This window comes from Vigna unguiculata, chromosome 3, assembly GCF_004118075.2.
Source record: "Vigna unguiculata cultivar IT97K-499-35 chromosome 3, ASM411807v1, whole genome shotgun sequence".
Classification (NCBI taxonomy): Eukaryota; Viridiplantae; Streptophyta; class Magnoliopsida; order Fabales; family Fabaceae; genus Vigna; species Vigna unguiculata.
The window spans coordinates 47,217,648-47,237,702 of NC_040281.1; the positions used below are offsets into that span (position 1 = coordinate 47,217,648).

General features: G+C 29.8%; 1 protein-coding gene across 3 annotated transcripts; it reads left to right on the forward strand.

The window, feature by feature from the left end:
* The first annotated feature begins 3,904 nt into the window (after positions 1-3,904).
* Positions 3,905-12,003, forward strand: LOC114179099 (probable pectin methylesterase CGR2). Of its 3 annotated transcripts, XR_003603428.1 has the most exons (9): positions 3,905-4,113; positions 4,220-4,348; positions 4,480-4,519; positions 4,936-4,977; positions 8,770-9,144; positions 9,234-9,289; positions 10,507-10,663; positions 10,754-10,827; positions 11,569-11,653. XR_003603428.1 is itself a non-coding variant. In XM_028065316.1 (7 exons), exons 2-7 carry the CDS (start codon positions 4,235-4,237, stop codon positions 11,719-11,721), a joined length of 780 nt encoding a protein of 259 aa, XP_027921117.1. In that variant the 5' UTR covers positions 3,906-4,113; positions 4,220-4,234; the 3' UTR covers positions 11,722-12,003. The 3 variants fall into 3 exon arrangements, 1 of the variants encoding a protein (XP_027921117.1); XR_003603427.1 differs by having other exon boundaries at positions 10,507-10,827; XM_028065316.1 differs by lacking the exons at positions 10,507-10,663; positions 10,754-10,827 and having other exon boundaries at positions 3,906-4,113; positions 11,569-12,003.
* Positions 12,004-20,055: the final 8,052 nt, after the last annotated feature.

The window sequence follows — 20,055 nt, forward strand, 5'->3', positions numbered from 1 at the left end:
CAGGTTCTTATCAAATATTAACATTTTGGTAGCGATTTTTTTTTTGACTTATCAATCTTATTGATTGTGGTGTTTCTATTATGGGTTATTATCAAAGATTTATATCTTTGTGGAGAATCTTCACCTGACTTATCGATAGCTGCTAGATTATGGTGTCATTCATCCATGTCTTATTTCACATCATTCTCTTATTATTTTTTTGTTTATGAAAGATCGTACTCTTTCTTGTACTCTTCCTTGAATAGGATACTTGACAATATCATTTTTTTTTATCTAATTCTTATTTTTTATAAAAAATTATTTAATTAATGTTTGAGGCCATTCATATGCATGTACAAATGAAGTCGTTGGCCAAAATAGATAAAAAAAAAACAAATTCATATCTAATAAAAATAAGGACAATATAAATATGAATTTTTGCTTTAAAAATAGGTTAAAATACTCCATTGGTATATGTTTTTGTACTAAAATCTCAAATAGGTCCCTAAATTTTTTTTAAGTCTCAATTAAGTCCATATTTTTGAAAATGTGTAATAATTAGGTTCATTCAATTAATATGGTGTTAACGGTGTTAAGGATATATCACGTGTCAATTCCTCATTTTAATTGATTTTTATTTTATTTTTCAAAATTTTTAAAAAAATAATTTTTTTTTGAAAATTATTTATGCCACATTTTTTTTCAGTATTGTACCACGTGTCAAGTCAATATGGTGATATGTGTCAAGTAATTGTCTAAATCTCAATTTTTTTATATATTTGTTATTTTGATACCATTTCAGTCCATAAGTTTTTAAAATTTTTCTAATTTCATCCCCTCTAAATTGAGACCAAATCTAACTTTTATATAAATATTATAATGATATTTTAATTAAAATTTATATTTTTATTAAATATTTTAACAATATTAAGTTTATTTAAATTTAAATTTTAAATTAAACTTTACTTATATTTTGTTTTAAAATTTTAAATATATTTATTTTAACTTGTCACAAAATTATTTTAAATAATTTATATACATATGTTAGAGTTGGTTTAAAAATAAAAATTTTATAAATTTAAATATAAAATTTTAAAACAATTTTGTAACAAGTTAAAATAAATATATTTAAAATTTTAAAATTAAAAAATAGAATTTAATGTAAAATATAAATTTAAATAAACTTAATATTGTTAAAAATATGTAATAAAAATATCATTATAATATTTATATAAAAGTTAAATTTGGTCTCAATTGGGAGGGAATGAAATTTAAAATTAAAAAAAAAAAAGGAACTGAAATAGAATCAAAATAACAAATACATGAAATGAATTGAGATTCAGACAATGACTTTATACGTGTCACCATAATAGCATGCCACATGACATAAATAATTTTAAAAAAAATAAAAAATTCAAAAAAATGAGGAGCTAACATATAACACATCCTCCATTAATATTTTTAAAAATATAAACCTACTAGAAATTAAAATAAATTTGAGGACTTATTTGAAATTTTGGTATAAATAGATGAAACAATAAAATATTTTAACCTTAAAAATAAAAACAAAACTCGCATCAACTTTGTCTTTGTCTTGTTATTTCTCCTAAATTAAACGAATATAATTAAACTCGCATCAATTTTGTCACGTTGTATGTAACTCTTAAATTGAAGCATAGTTAAACCTATTCATTTGAATATTAGTATTTTAAGTTGTATATTTATTTTATTTTATTTAACTACATAATCTGCATTTTTGCAAAATAAATTAATTTTGTCAATTATAATGAATTAAATACAATTACATAAAATTTTACATAAAATCATAAATAAATAAATAAATCAATTATATTCTTTATCTCACCGATGGCATGAATAAATCACGAGAAATAGTATTAAGTTGAAATATATAAGACTAACACCTTACATATATTATACATAATAATAGTCAGACCTTGAATTATTCATATAAAAATTTATTGATTCTTTTTGTCCCAATTTAATTTATATGACATATGTAATCTTTGAATTATTCATCTGAAATTTTCTTTGGCTCCAATTCAATCTATACGGTATCCAATATGGTAATTCCTGCATATAACTCCAAATAAGTAACATGAATCTCCAACTTTTCACCACTTGATACTTTCATATATATGACTCAAACTATTAATAAGGTCTAAATATCTTATTCACATAACTCCTTAACTCAATACTTATATCATTCTCATATAAAATCATATTAGTCAGATGATTAAATTACTCTTTTAGTCCCTCTATTTGTCATGAAATTTCAGTTTGATCCTCAAGTTTTTCGTTGTCTCAATTTGGTCTTCATTTTCCTAAAAATGACTCAATTTGATTCTCACCATTAACTTTGACCAGACGTGTTAAGTAAACGCCACGTGTTAATTTCTGGTTTTTTTGAATTTTTTTAATATATTTTTGATTTTTTTAAAATTTTTTTATTTTTGACACGTATCACTTCACATTTGTGCCACATGTCAAAGTGACTCAATTTGGTCCCTATATTTGTTTTTAGTTTCAATTTAGTCACAATTTTTGTAAAAATGAAGCAATATTGTCCTGCTTTGATTGAGACTCAATTTAATCCTTGTATACAACTTATGATGATATTCTTAATAAAATTGACGTTTTTATTAAATATTTGTAGAAATATTTTTAAATAATTTTTTTTAGTTTTATTATTAAACAAAATTAAACCCCAAACTTAATTTAAAAAGTTAACAATTTTGTCATCATATATAAAGGCATCAAGTGTATCATATTATACAAACTTAGTAAAAATTAAAAATCAAATAACTTGTCACACATAAGTTTAGGAACTAAATTTCAAGTTCAAAACAAAATCAAAGTCTAATGTTTTGTATAAAATTTAAAGTTAATTTGAAATATTTACAGAAATATTTAATAAAAACATTAATTTTAGTAAGAATATCACCATAAAATTTATAAAAAAGTAAATTTAGTGTCAATTTAAGGAAGGATAATAGTGCTTCATTTTTACAAAAATTGGGACTAAATTGAAACTAAAAACAAATATAAAGACCAAATTGTGTCACTTTGACACGTGGCACAAATGTGAAGTGACACGTGTCAAAAATAAAAATAAAAAAAATAAAAAATATTAAAAAAATATTAAAAAAACAAAAAAAACTAGAAATTAACACGTGACGTTAACTTTAACACCATTTGGTCAATGTTAACAGTGAGGACCAAATTGAGTCATTTTTAAGAAATGAGGACCAAATTGAGACAACAAAAAATTTGAGGACCAAACTGAAATTTCATGACAAATAGAGAGACCAAAAGACTAATTTAACATAGTAATTACTATCAAATATTATAATTTTAAGAAATAGCATTACATCCCCAATAACTAATGTATTTATCTTCAAGTCATTATTATTCTTCGTAATAAACATTGTTCCTCCATGATAATCAGGTACTAGAGTTTTACAGAACTACAAAATTTTACATAAGCAATTTCAGATTTAATCTATAAAAGATTGTTGTAATATTAAACTGAGCTTTTTAAATGATTTTATTATTTCCTTTATTTATAAATTCTCATTTAATTTATATACAAAAAAGTTTTAAGAAAAAAGAAAAAAATTAATAATTCATGAACATTTAATTTAAATTATTTAAGTCGAACATCTTAGAAAAAGTAGTAAATAAACGATTGATTAATTCAAGAAATAATTCAAGTAATTTAAAATTTAGATGTTTATTTATAAAAATTAATAAATTCTAAGGATCAATCAAAATAGAATAAAATTTTAAATTATTTATTTGAAAATGAGGTAAAGTTTGAATATGAATTAAAATTAAAATATTTATTTGTATAAGAATTGATACTAAGCTTGAGTGGTTCTTGCTTTAAATATAAAACTTTTTTTTATTGTAGTTCCGCATAGAAGAATAGAATGAAAATGAGAGTAGTGCGGTTTGCGCCAGATCTGTTGAAGTTGGTGCTGTAACGTTATGCAAATGCAAATGCAATTACAATTGCTATGCTTCTCATCTCTTATTTTCTCATATATTCAGATTCAGATCTCTAAACTTCCTTCATTGTTGAATGAAGTTATGAATGCCATCTAATAAAAGAAGGTGCTTCACTCTCCCTTCTCATTAAATTTCATTTCCATTTTCATCACTGCTCACTTGTTTCTTCAATTTCATTCCTTTCCCAACAATGCTGATCTTTGTTTTGCAGGCACAATAAGAAGTAATGTCAAAGAGACAACCAAGTTCCACCAAACGTGGTGATGGGTTTTTTTCCTTATCTGGAGTCTTCAATTCCAAATCCAAAACTTCCCCACTGTCCATATCTCTTGTCCTCTTGGTAATTTATCATCCTTTTCTCAATTTGGCTGCTGTTTGATGATTAGGATCCACCCATGGGAATTGGGCTCATCCGGTTTTGGTAATAAATTTATGAGGTTAATAATTTTATTTTTTTATTGAAAATCTCAGGGAACTATCCTTCTCATAATTTATGCTTTTGGTGGGTCAGGTAACAAGCTTCTATGAGCTGTTCTTGTTAATGTCACTGTTTCTTTCTCTTTAATGGCTAGTTTCTATGTTCGTAGTCGCAGGGGTGACAAATCAATTGATGGGGGTTCTCATGTGAAATCACGGAGAAAATAATCCCCGATTAATTTTTAGTTTCATTTGATACATCATCATCTTTAAGATTTTACACTCTCGATTAGTTAGAAATATTTCTACTTTTGGCTTTAGTAGCACAAACGTCAATATGCCAATTCGTGCTTGGATGACAGGATAAAAATGGCCTTTATACTATTAGTGTATTCTAATTAAATGCATTTTAGACACCATTTTTATGGATATACTAAACTAGCTTGAATGTAAGTAACTTACTGTACTTGTTTTTATGCACTGGTTGATCTTACATTTTCAAGTTGACAGGTCTATTACGAGGAAGAAAGAATGTGGTTAGCAGGATAGAAGGTAAGTATGCCAATAAGCCTTCAGAATGTTATTGGGATTGCTTTGTATCAAATTATTAGTTTCTTATTGCTGTTTTTGTTTTTAGAAGCCATAAGACTTGGTAAAAAGCAGTAGCATTTCTTTGCTACGGAAAGGTAAGCCAGTAGCAATGCTGATAAAAATTGGAGCTAGTTCCATGCATTGAGGAATCATTATATCCAATTGCAAATAATACGGTGGTTAGCCATATTTTAACAAGTATGATTATCCTTATGATAATACGGTGCCCCTTTTTTCTATTTTTTATTGTGTAAATAATCAAATCTTTTAGAATCTATTTTTCTGACAGTCTGTTTTGATTCTGTTAGTAGTTCATGTTGGCTGCACCTAATAGGGGTCTATATAACTATGTATTTTGCACCTACTTCATACAATGAAATATACAGAATTTTAAGTTTATCCCTCTCTCTCAGTTCTATCATGGTATCCAAAGCTTAATTTTTTTTTTTGTTTCTATGGCTGACATTCCTGGCCCGTCCACTGCACCCTCCCTAGTCCTCTTCTCATATTTTGTATTGGAGAAGCTTTCTGAAACAAGTTTTTTTTATTTGGAAGCAACAGACTGAACCAGCTATCAAGGCACACCGCCTTCAATGTTTTGTTGTTAAATCCCCTTATTTTGTCGTAGTATCTCTCCCTCTCTGCTTGTGATCTAGGAAAAGAGAATCCCAAGTACACTATTTAGGAAACGCAAGATCAACTTCTCCTCTCGTGGTTGCAATTGTCCCTCTTTGCTTCATTCCTTGCTCGTGTTTTTGGATGCAAGCACTCCTTCCAACTAAGGGACAAGTTTCATTCAGATTTCCATTCACAAACTAAAGCTAAGGCGCGACAGTTGCGCACGCAGTATGCAGAAAGGTGATCGTCTGATCACTGAGTTCTTACTCCATCTCAAAAGGATTGTTCATTCTCTCAACTCCATTGGTGACTCTATCTCCGAAAATGAGTAGCTTGACATTCTTATTAAAGGCCTTCTAGTTGAATATGAATCGTTCATCTTATTAATCAATAGCAAACCTTATTTGTTCTTTTGATGAAATTGAATCATTGCTTGTTGCTCAAGAAGCTAATATTGAGAAGTTTAAACAATCTGGTGACAACTTCTCTCTCAATTTAACTGAGGCAAATTCACAAACTACTTCTGCTCCTACTGTCCAGTTGGCTCAGACATAATTCGATTCATATCAGACCTACTCTCCTAACCTTTTCACAGAGGTGGGTGATGTTCATGGTGGCCAAGGCAATTGCAGATGTAGAGGTGATAGTACTAGACGTGGTTCTATTTAGTGTCTAGACGTGGTTCTATTTAGTGTCAAGTTTGCAACAAGTATGGCCATACTGCATCATACTACTATCATCATTTTGATCTGAACTATATTGGTCAATCGTATGACCCTCATTTGAGGCCCAACTTTGCTTCATATTACAATCCGAATGTGTTTTCTCAGTCATCGTTTCGGACGTGACCTTCCGATCCTCCTGGCCAACCACAATTTTACATGACAACAACTTCCAACACTTAACCTCACACTTATGCAAACACGTATGCTCCTGCCCAACAATCTCATAATTGGTTCATAGATTCAAGAGCTTCACATCATATTACTTTTGATCCTAACAATCTTGAGGAAGCTATTCCTACTCAAGGAGATGCCAATGTGTTTCTAGGGAATGGACAAGGTTTGCTTGTAGTTATTTGGTTCACTTTTCCCTCACATACTAAACCACATGTCACTTTCTATCTGAAAAATCTTTTGCACGTTGCCTCCATAAATAAAAATCTTGTTAGTGTGAGCAAGTTTACACATGATAACCATGTCTATTTTGAATTTCACTCCTCTATTTGTTTTGTCAAGTCATAGGTTGATCTCTTGCGCTGCATTCTTCACCCAGATCTCCTCACTGTCATTTGTCCCAACACTCATCCACTGATAATTCCAGCACTCGCTAGTCTCCATCGTCTGACAACATTACTTTAAATCCTCTATGGCACCAGTTATCAGGACATCTTTCCTCTATTATTTTACACAATGTTTTTAAACACTGTAATATATCTCCAGTAAAAAAACACCTGTTTACTTTTGTGTGGCATGCTGAATGGGAAAATCTCGTCAACTTAACTCACCCTTCTTTAACAACTTATAGTCATCCTCTTCAACTCATTTTTTGTAATCTTTGGGGACCATCTCACATTCAATCATCCCTGGGATACAATTATTATATTTCTTTTGTTGATGCTTACAGTAGAGATACCTACCAAGTTGAATACCATAGTCTTGCCATTATTGCTTCTGAAATCTTATGGTTTTAATCTCTTCTTCAAGAATTACAAATCAAGTGCTCTACTAGTTATTTATTGTGACAATCAAAGTTTTGTTGCCTTAAGCCATAATCCGGTGCTCCACTCCTTAACAAAACATATGGAACTGGACATTTTCTTTATTAGTGGATAAGTGCTCAATCTTTCCTTAGTTGTTACTCATATACCTGCAGGCTGCAGCTGATCAAGTTGTTGATGTTCTTACAAAACCACTCTTACAAGCTCGGTTTTCTAGTCTGTCACAAACTCAATGTTATTGATTATTTTCTATTTTTTAATCATGTAAATAATCAGATCTTCTAGAATCTGTTTTTCTGACAGTTTGTTATGATTTTGTTAGTAGTGTATGCTGACTGCACCTACTAGGGGTCTATATAACTATGTATTGTGCACCTCCTTCATATAATAAAATATACAGAATATTAAGTTTATCCCTATCTCTCAATTGTATCATGGATGCACCAAGGAACACGAAAAGTTTCAGGATATGAAGTTACAAATCCTATGAGTTGAGGGCTCTTGTTGCTAGAGCAGCTTATCATCTTGTTGATTATAGAAACCTTCATCATTTTTCGTTTGTTCATCAATATTTAGCATCCATTAACATAGAGAGGAACTTGACCTTATGTTGGGTTTTATATAATCGGTCTAAATTGTAGTCTTCGGAATATCTGATCATATGAATTAGACATTGGTTATGCTATAAAACGCACCCCTGGTTTGTTTTCTTAGCATCCTCTTCCAAAATGTTCATTTTTCTTCCTTATAGAGAACAAATTATTTAAACAACAAGGAAAGCTACTACCAGAATCTGTTGTGGTGCATTCCCTTACGACTGCTGATTCAGCTGCAGCTGGGTTGACTGAGAATGGTTTAAGGGGGTCTCTCTATTTCTACCTTATTAGTTGGAAAAGTTTGAACTGGGATTGTTGTATAAGTAGTGTTGCTCCAAGGCAAGTAAAGTTTCTAATTGAAGAGAAGGTTTTTAAGTGGATAGATACATTACCATGAGCACGGTTGATGACAAGAGAGGTTTACTAGATTTAGCAAAATAAATCTCTCTTATAAAATTGGAACATATATTTTCCTTTTAATTTGAAATATGCCTGATTGTCTTGCAAATTGAAAAATTTCAGGACCCTAAACCATGTAGTAAGTTGCCTTTTATTTTATAACTTTCAAATGCTGACAAACTAATAACATCTGTAAGAAAACTGCCTCGTATATTTGCTCTGTGCTGCTGTGTAACACAATGAGCAAACTTTCTTTGTTCATACCTCACCTATTAGATTTGTTGATCAACCATGATCAAAAACAGGACAAACTGTGGTTTGATTCACAAAATTGAAGTTGTTCAATTGCACGCATTGTCTTGGAAAGACATTCAGTAAACTTCTGTTATAAACAAATTTCAGCATTGTTTTCTCTTGCAGGTTATTTTTCATGCACTTTTGAGGTTCCAAGTGCAATTCCTGTTTTGAAGAATGCATATGGTGGCAGCATGAAAAATGTTTTGCATGTAGGCCCTGAGACTTGTTCAGTGGTCTCCAAATTGTTAAGTGAAGGGGAAACTGAAGCATGGGGTTTGGAGCCATATGAAATTGAGGATGCTGATAGACACTGCAAGACTCTAGTGCATAAAGGCATTGTACGTGTTGCAGATATAAAATTCCCTTTTCCATATAGGCCCAAGTCTTTTTCTCATGTTATAGTGTCAGATGCTTTCGATTACCTATCTCCGAAATATATGAACAAAACTCTTCCTGAGCTAGCAAGGGTATCTGCTGATGGAATTATTATTTTCACAGGTACTTAATTTTGGAATAAATGTAACCACTCACACAATGGGTGCAGCTTTTTTCGAACTAGTAATTTTGGTACTTTGCTGTATTTTCAGGTTCCCCAAGTCAGCGGAGAGCTAAAATAGCACAATTCTCCAAATTTGGCCGCCCAGTGAGTCGCACTCTCCTGCTGTCTAATGCTTTTCTATTACTCTTTTCTATTGATTGAACTAGTATTGCTTCTTTCAAATGTTCTAAATTGCATTTCATTGATGAAAATCCGATGTCTTCCTGTCCATTTTTATTAGTTATGTTATTTGGTGTTGCATCTTCGCTAATAGGATTTTATCTACCAAAGTTATGCTTCAACTAATTCTTTTTTCTTTGTTCTTTTAACAAGAAATTATCCTGATATAAGCAGATGTTTCCTTTCCCATTATCTCAAGAACATTGATGGTAAGATGATAAATATTACATTAGAGCTTGGCAGTCAAGGACGGAAATATTATTTGTCTAACCACTAGTTACCTACTAATATTATTGTTAGGATCTAATTGCAAGTTACGAGGTTCAAGTCCCATATTAGAAATGTGGGATTTAAGCAATGTTGTTCATTGATGTGATTTTGGAAGTTGTTTTTTTTATAAGTTTGTTATGCATATAATGTATATATACAACTACAAGTATAGTTTTGCATTTTAGGTATGTAGAATTTTACTACGCAAGTTATGATTTCCGAATTACAAGCATTCACCTTCCCTCCTGATCCTAGGTAGAATATTGTCATTACCATAATTAATTCATAATAATATTCAAATAATTGATCAACCCAATTTAGTAGAGACTGAGAGTGATAGAAGGTACAAATTGAGAGTGATTGAAGGTAGAGAAGAAACTGAGTGCAGAACCAGCTGTGTGTTTGAAGTTTGCACTTTGTATCTGGGTGATGGCAATGGCGAAGGGTGGTGAGATGATTGCAGGTGGCTGCACCAAAGGAAATTTTTGGATTGCTGGTTGCAGATGAAGTTAGAGCAAGAGAATCCATGCTTGTGTGCGGAACAAAGGTCTAGGGATTTTTAAAACTGGGTCAAACAGTGGGGATCAACAATCTCGTGAATCCAGGATGAAGATCGTAATCCCACTTTAGTCCTGCTCAGTGACTATCGCGTGCGCAATTTAGCATGCTAAGGACACTCCGACTCATGATTCTGTGATCCTGCAATTTAATTTGTGGTTTTGACAACTTTTTTTTGGGGTTGGTGTGTGTTTTATAAGGTCTTGGACTCTCCAACTATAACAACTAGCACTAGTGGTGTGATTTTATTACGGTTCATATTAATTGGTATCGGAGTTTTCACCATGTTTCTCTGATGTAAACGAGTATTGTAGGTGGTGACACCTAGCAATGTAAGGTTTGGACCAGTCAAAGGGATGGCTAGGGAGCACGGTGGGTGCTAGGATCCGATTACAAGCTACGGGTCTTGAGTCCCTCAGTGGAAGTAGCAATTTTGGTGTAGTGCAGTTCTCCTAAGACTTTTATCAATTGGTATTAGAGTTTTTCACTGTCTTTCAATTGTAAATGAGTGGTGTAGTTGGTGACACTGACATTGCAGTGTTCACTTTGGATTTGTCAAAGGGATGAGATGACTATGGAGCATGGTGGGATGTTAGGATCGTATTGTAAAGTGAGTCTTGAGTCCCGCATTGAAGGTATGGCTGTGGGGAGTTCATAGGGTTTGGTTTGTCCATATACACCGACTAGCTTTTATAACGTGGTTCTCTAAATGTTCTTATTACTTATTTCTCAATTTAGCTATTCTAAAATGATGTGGAGGATATTCCTTAGAGATTTGAATAACTTTATAATGTTATGTGTCTGGATATGATTACAATATTAACTATTTCTGTGTTCTATATGTTCTATGTGATTATAACTGCAGTTCATTTCCCTCCTATTACACGGACTAGTTTTAGTGTGGTTCTCAAAACGTTCTTATTACTTATCTTTCAATTTAGCTCTTTTAAAAGGATATGGAGGATATTCCTTTGAGATTTTAATAACTATAATTTATGTCTGGAATTTATCAAAATATTAACTATTGATGTTCTAATGTATGATTATAATTAGAGTTCATTTTCTATATTACCCTTTTAACCTTAGAGGAGCTAAATACGATTTACCTTTGAAATTTGGTATCAATTTTGCAATGACATGGACTATCGGACAAACAATTACTGACAAATTCCGACTGTGCTAGCTTGAATACCCGTATAATAATGTCCCTTCATTGGTGGTTTGTCTTTGTAGCCTAAAGTTCAATATCATATTTTTAGGTATTAATAATTGAAATGTTTACTGAGTTTGAACCACCTTACTACTACCAGCAGTAATATTGTTTTTGAAGACCATTTTCTTATCCTGATTTATAAACATTTTGCTTCATTGTGAAGGCTAAAATGCGGTCTCCATCTTGGTGGAAACAATTTTTCACTGATTCAAGCGTAAAACAAAATGAATCTGCCTCAAAGAAGTTCGAGCAAGCTGCATCAAAGATGTCCTTCAAGCCAACCTGCCAAGTTTTCCACCTCAGTTCATACGGTTGATAATTTGGTATCTTGAAATTAGATCAATAGATATATATATTCATCGTATCCCGCATTTTGTAATTTTGTATCCCTATAAACATGTGAGTATAATGTCATCAATCAGGCAATTTTGTTCTAGCAGACATGAACATATATGTCTGCATACTAAAAGAATACACAAAATTAGATCAATAGATGAATATTCTCATATGAAGAATATTCTTGTGTGACTTAAAGATGTGTGTTTGACATTTTATCAAACTATAAAATATTGAAATGAAAAGTGACACTGTATCATCATATGATGCCTTTTATCAACCTGAATAGAAATGTAGGTGAGCATAGATTAAGGACTAGATAAATGAGAAGCCTTGCAGCATAAAGCAAGGATGAAGTCTAAGCAATGGGTTAGGCTGGTTTGACTCAACCGGTTTTACTATAAACCTAAAATCCCATATGCCCCTCTCGTTAGAGTAATGCAAACGCAATCTTGTCAAACCTTATGCAAGTCATTGTAAAATTTAGATAGGCTTCATCCAATAGCAAAAAAGGATGTGTACGTTGTTGGGAATACTTTAAAGATAAGATTGACCCTAATAGCCGCCGACATTGGACTTTTGTGTATTTATCCCATTACTGTATCTCTATTTAGCTCTATCCCGTTTACTTCTTAAATCAAACACTCTAAAATACTTTATTCACTCTTAGATTAAAGTAAACTAAGTTAACGAAATACTTCTATTTAACTTAATAGAGTGTCTTCGTGTGGACTTCCTTTAGAATAGTTTTTTATACCCTATGTCGGCATGGTTATTTTTCTCTCTTTTCACAAGCAAGTTCGATGCCTCAAACAATCTTGTCTATCAGAGCAAAAAAAATAAAAATACTCCAGCAGATTAGGTGATAACTTCATTTCAGGGTTATTTTTTGGTAAAACTGTTGAATATATGAATTAAGAAGGAGAAGATTTCATTAAAATTTTGACGTGAAGGAAATACACGCCGTCTATGAATGTATGGATCCAACAATGCACATTAATTCATTGGAAGTAATCGTAAGTAAAGTGAGACGTTAAGAAATCAAAATTGGAAAGTTATGGAAGATGGTGATGAAGTTTAATGTGGGCCGAAGAAGAAGAGTGTTGGGCTATAGATTAGGCGTAAAAGTCGCCATCGAAAAAGAGGATCGAAAGATGACCTGAGTGGGGCTTCTTTCTTTTTGATTCGGACTGCTTCTGCTAATAATTGTCCCCCCAAAGCTGGGTTGATGTTTGATAGACCAACACTACATGCTATTGTCCAATGACCCACGTGACCGCAATGACAAAGTCCATTTCATGCTCTTTCACCACCTTTTTACTCTCTTTTTTATTTTCTATATTTCCACTAAATATTCTATTTCTTCTTTTATTTTTATTTAGTTTCATATTTAAAGATTTTCTAACACAAAAACTATGCTGAAGATAAAATTCAATAACTTCTTTACCTTGTGAGTTTTGTTTTTCTCTTTCAATTCAAAGCTAGTTAGTTATCTTAACCATTTAAGGTCACCTCAAATAGTTTCTTATGTGGGGACTGTTAGTGGAATAGATTTTTGTGTGCATATATAATTTGTCGTAGTGAAGTACTTGAGAGCGTTAACTGTTAATTTCATACGTTATGTTATGAATGGTGGATTGTGGAAATTGGGGTACGTCGTACACTTCGTGAAAATGCATGTCATTTCTAGTCGATATTATACACATGTCCATCGACGTGACTCGAAGCTGTAGTATACTAGAGCAGAGAAGAAGATTATGGAAATTTGCGTTGATTGGACTTGTGTAACCATTTTTTTCAACTATCTCTGTACTTTTGATAACTGATATACGAGAAGTTAACAGCGGCAAATTTGGACTGTACATGCAACATTATTGCACCTACCATCAACCATTTCCCTGTTTTCAAACACCTCAAACTATTACCTTTTCAGCGATGTTCTTTTGATATATTTATGGCTTGACATCATGCAACTAGTGCTCTCTTTAAATATTGTCTTGTTATGTTCATCTTTGTAACACAACTCAAGTTTCAACAAATGGTTTTTTTATGTGCACACTACTATAGCAACACAAAAGCATAATATGTTTATCCTTTACGTTAATCCATATTACAGCACAACATAACTTTCCATAATCACACTACTACAGTAACTATCAAAAAGTATTTGATGTGAATACCAAGACAGTGAGTACTCAATTTCCTCCCCACCGATCGATGTCACCTCAATCAAGCAAGCGCATTATGTATCATCGATCGATTCAAAGTCTCTGCCATCAACTGCAACAGTCTAATATATTCTGCCATTTGTCAACTGCATTTATTCCTACTGATTAACCCTTTTCCCACAGTGATTCATGAAGAAGTGATTAATGAGAAAGGAGTGTTTGAAATTATCAAAACCAAAATGTTTCAATTAGCCAAGTTTACTTTCATGCATGTAAATGAACCTAAAAGCATTGCAAAGTGATTGGTCAATTATATATCAGATAAAGTAGAGCTACTTTTGCCTAAGGATATTAAAGACAAGGTAAATAATTTGGCTTCTGGCAGACGAAAATATATCATTCTTATTTGTCTGTAAAAGTTGGCAGAATGAGAAAAAATTGTCATTCACTTGTTTCTTTTTTTAAAGAAGAAGAATAATAACATGATTTTTAGCACGTTTTTTTAATTATATATATCTTTTATTAGTTAAATTATTTTAAGAATTTGAAAAGATAAAAAGCACTCATTTTATATTTGTAATAACTGCAATAAAAAACATTTTAAAAAGTAAATTATTATTACTTCTCTTAATGAAAAGAAAGAGATACGGTTTAATTTGCATATGAATAGTTACTCCATCTACAAGTTTTTTAACATTTTATTGTTGGGAGAAAGTTCAAAGTAGTTAGTGTTATATAGCTTACACAGTCCCTTATGTAAAAGCGAACACAATTTCCATTACTTTATTCTCTATTTAAAAGAAGTTATATATATATATATATATATATATATATATATATATATATATATATATATATATATATATATATATATATATTGTTTTTTTTTTCATTCAGTTAAAAGGCTTATATTTTAAAAACGCTCCTACTTTATACAATCATCTTACAGCTATTTTTATTAATTTTTTTATCAAATAATTTAACTTATGTTTTAATTAAATATCTTAATTTAATATTTATCATTATAGGGTGAATATTACTGTAAGAAAATAAAATTGATGTTTAACTATTTTTTTCTTAGTAAAAATGTATTTACTTTTTGCATGTCTTTTATTTCTCTTATCTCGATGGATTGGTTGTCTCTTTTTTTCCAAGGCTGTTTGATTTGTATGGTATGATTTCTATAATTCTCACAAATATTAGTATTGCGAGTGAAAACAAATTTTTTCATATAATGTATAATGAAGTCGGATGTGTTAGAGAATTTATTTCTAAATCTAAGTTTTATATAATACAGGAGAAAGTTGAATTTTTTATAAGAAACAAGATTCATAAATTTATTATCTTAAAATTTTGAGTTACAAAATATTTTAGAATCAATAATTCGTCTTAGTGACCAACTCAAACAAGTATATAGGAAAAAAAAAAAGATGTGAGGATTTATTATAACAAAAGTTTTTTTGAGAAGACTTTCAAGCAAGTGTCCCGTTATTGTAATCAAATGGCAGTATAAAAATAAAAGGTCATCATTGAGATATTTATAATTAGAATTTTGTTTTTCTTGAGAGATACTTAAAAAAAAGTTTTTTTTAAAGATTTAAATGTGAATCTAAATTTTATATGGGATTTTTTTTCTCTTTTTTATTGCTGAAGAAATATATTGATTGTGAAGTACTTTGAATGATCCAACCTTTTTACAAAATTTTAAATAGAATAAAAATGAAAAAGTTAAATACAAGAGGAAAACCTATAATTACCGAATTGGATTTGAAGTACGAACTCTATAAATATTATTTGATGAGTAAAGAATCTGTCTTCGTGGTAGATGAAAAATTTTCGTGAACATGAAGCCTAGTGATCCAGTGAGAGGAAAATTGAGTGGAAGGTAATGCAACAAGAATAGAGTTCACAAAAATAAAGAAACACTCACTGTGTTCACTATTATTCATTTGCCTATGAAATAATTACTAGTTAAACCAACATGTATATCTTTGGATTAGTCTATCGATTAAAATTGAATTTAAATATTTTTTTATTAAAATAATATAAGTTTCAATTTTTTTCTATCAACAATAACTATTAACTAATATAAATAAGATAATGAGACATTAAAATGCTTCAATCAATATTGAAAGCCATTAAATACTATATCTTCTTTTTAGCATACAAATCCCCCGAATATAAAAACTTGTTAACGGTTAAAATGATTTGTTATGAAATCCGATGATGAAATAAATGATCCACGTAAGAAGAGTGTGTGAGAAATAAGTATAAAAATAGGATATGGTCTTATTTTTTTAATTAAATTTTGGGATTGCAAATAGGAAGATAATTTGGTTTGGTTATTTGTTTTTTTACGAAAGTAAATACATAAGTGTATATTTGCAAACACCTTTTACTTCCTGTTTTGCATCATTAATTAAGTGGAAGGTTGAAGAGCATATGCGTTCACAATGACAACTACAGGCAGAAAAGTGTTTGGGATAGAGGCGGTGAGGATTAGTCTGACTCGAACATCATGAAAAATGTAGAATTCTCGTACGACCATAAAGTGAAATAAGAAAGAAAGATAGAAAGCATGCCAACATGAACGTTGAATTTCGATCCTTGCTAATTTTGTCAGTCAATGGATTTGATAAGCAAAGTGTAGATATGACCAAGCTTTTTACATGGAAAATGGAAATGAGTGTGAATGAAATATGTAGTGTTAGGAATTTAACTGTGATTTTAACTTTTATATTAGTTAGAGATAAGAAAGTAAAATATTGTATAAAGATAAAGATTTATAAATTCATTTTCTTAAAATTTTAGGTTAAAAATAATGTCAATATCTTATGTGATTGGACTCAAATCTGATTGATGTTTGTTCTCTCCGATAAAACATGCTTGTGATATAGACCTAACGGGGAGAAGTTGATTAAGAGAAAGATTTTGATATATGGTAAGGTATAGAGAGATGGAATTGAGGGAAAGAGGGGACCCATGAAATTGAAGGGAGGGGACAAAGGTGGTCGATGGGGCATAGGGTTGTCTGAAGGGAAGAAAGTGGAAAATGGAGGAACGTGAGGTTCATGTTAGTTGTCATGGTGGAGTAGCTAGGTTTGTAATGAGGAACCCTTTCACATGACCTAATAACCTTCCATTACTACAAACCACGTGCTCTCTTGTTTTATTCGCCTCTTCCTTCATAACTCTTCTGCATGCGTTTATCTCATGCCTTATTCAATCTCCTTTTTCAAATATTATCCTTATTATTCTTTTAACTCCTCAAATACAAACAACCATTATTAATTTCATAACTATTAATTTCTCAAAAGTTTTAGTTAGAGCAATCATAATAAAATAATTAAAAATTTTCTGTAAATAGGGTCCTTCTTCTAGAGTTGCCCATGAATTTGGATGATGTTATTAATCGGCATTGTCTGCTATAATGTGAAATTAAGGGGTGTTGGGGATCCATGGCCATAACGGTGAACACCCTGGGTATTAATCAATCCCATCAAATCCTTACACCCATTATGTAATGGGACCATTTTCTAAAAATTCTTCTCTATCTATGTACAATTTATTATTAATTTTCCGACTAAAACTTAGTACACATTCAACTCTATTTAATATCTAAAAAAGAAAAGAAAAAAGACTAATATAAGGAGAGAGAAAAAGAAAACAGATACTAATAAAAAATTATTTAATTCACAGAAGTATCTATATATTATCACCGTACTTGGCCAGCAAGTAAGATTAGTTTGACACATTACATATACGGTTATTAGCGGAAGTGGGACTCATTATCGAAATGTCAAATCAATTACCGTTATTATCGGTTAATTGTAAATATATAAGTTTTATTTTGAATAATGATATTTTGAGTTTTTTTTTTAATTTATCATTCTAATTATTTTTTAATTATTTATTTTAATTTTTATTTTTGGTGATAGTGTGATGTGATTAGAGATCACAATAAGGTGGGACAGGGACGAGTTTCGTTATCCTATATTCATTTTGATTGAAAAATTCGTATTCATTTTCATATCCAAATACAACGACTATCAAAATTTTATCTCATCTCTATCTCCACCGGGTAATGAGTATATGCTCGTACACATACCTATACCTGCTTTATTATTGTTTCAATATTAATTAATTATTTTTATAAAATGATAAAAAATTATGGCAAAGGAAACATAATATTATCACAATATTAAATATTCAATATTAAGAGGACGATTGTTTATTTGATATCAAATATTTAGAAAGAAATTATATTATAATGTATACATTTCAAACTAAAATACCAATTAAAATTTCATGAGAACCAAAACATCTATTAAATTTGAAAACATTAATGAATTATAGTTGATAAAATTTAATTTTTTTTAAAAAATATATAAAGGAAAACAAATATTTAAATTAAAATATATTTTAAATGTTTGTTTACTTCAATTTTTTAAATTCTAATTAATCTCTTTTTTATACACAAATAAAAGTTATAATACATCACTTGATCAAAATAACGCAAAGACAAATATTAAACTAATAATAATAAAAATATTTTAACATAGATATTGTATTTTTTGAACTTCAACATATGTTGGATGGTGATAAAAAAAATCATGACAATTACATTAAACTTTTATATTGTAGAAAATAAAATTTATTTATACAATTGTAATGAATCTCTTTTTTATAGACTAATAAAAGTTACAATACATCATTTGATCAAAATAATGCAAAAAAAAATATTAAACTAATAATAATAAAATTTTAGCATACATATCGTATTTTTTGAACTTCAATATATGTTACATGGTAATAAAAATAAATTAATGGCAATTACATTAAAAATTTATATTATAATAAATAAAATTTATTTATAATTACAGTGACAACATTACAGTATGATATGAGTTAAAAAATAAAAAATAATTATATAAAATATATCAAAATAGTATTTTACATTATAAAAATAAACAACAAATAAAAATATTAAAAAATTATCAAATGTGTCTTAAAAACAATTTGAGAGACCATTGAATGAAATGGTACAGATAAAACAAATATAGAATTAAGGGTATGATAAAATGAATAATTTAGAAATCTTAGAAAACTTTTAAAATATCAACATAGTCAATAGTTGAGAAATAACAAAAATTGTTTTAACGAAATAAAATAGTTCTTCAAATGAAACAAAAATTAACAATAATAGATTAAAGAAGATAATTTTTTTATATTATATAGTAAGTTAAAGATTTATACCATTGAATACTTAAACTGAGAGTAGTAAACGTTCTCATGTGAAAGGAAAATATACAATAAATAAAAATATGAAAAAAATAGAAATATTCAAATGTGAGACATAAAAAATATTTAAGTGACATATATCATTTGAACATAATTGCATAAAGGTTATGATAAGATGAAAAATATATTGGAGATGCGAATGAATTTTGTGGCAAACCAAATAATTAGAAGAAATAAAAAATAGAAAGTGTGTGTTAATATATATATATATATATATATATATGTGTGTGTGTGTGTGTGTGTGTGTGTGTGTGTGTGTGTTTACTTAATTGAATATGAATATTTTAATAATTTAAAGGGAGACAGGATATGGCGGGAATGAGTATTTTGACGGGTATGAGGACGTGGACAAGACGTACATGTACATCTTCATACCCAGTTGAAAAAATTGAGATTTTCCATACCCATACTCATACTCATACCTAATCAATGCGGAGATTTCCTGTAAAATGGGGACGAGTTCGAACAATATTCACCAGGACGAATTTATTTGTCATCTCTAGATGTGATGATCTAAGAGGGATTATAATTGTAAGTTAAAAGTGGGTCAATAAAAATGGATAAAAAAATTAGGTCAAAATATCATTATCCTACATTTTTATAGATGACATCATCCAATTATGTATTATTATTTTTTTTCAATAAAATAGTTATTATAGATATTTACTTATCGGCGTATTTCTTTTTAATGAAAAGATCATATGTTTTAATCACTCAATTTGAGTCCAATATTAAATAATTTAGGCAAAATAAATTATTTTGCTAAAATAAGTTATACCAAACATGTCTTAAATAATGTCAGCTACATGTTTGGCATAATAAGATTTCATCCTTTCCCGAATAAG

What these genes read in the sequence shown, in the direction of transcription:
- LOC114179099 (XM_028065316.1), top strand. Translation starts at nt 4,235, where the DNA reads ATGTCAAAGAGACAACCAAGTTCCACCAAACGTGGTGATGGGTTTTTT. An exon ending in TGGAATTATTATTTTCACAG is followed by an intron (nt 9,145 to 9,233) that starts GTACTTAATTTT and finishes CTGTATTTTCAG; the next exon opens with GTTCCCCAAGTCAGCGGAGA. An exon ending in TCTCCAAATTTGGCCGCCCA is followed by an intron (nt 9,290 to 11,568) that starts GTGAGTCGCACT and finishes TTCATTGTGAAG; the next exon opens with GCTAAAATGCGGTCTCCATC.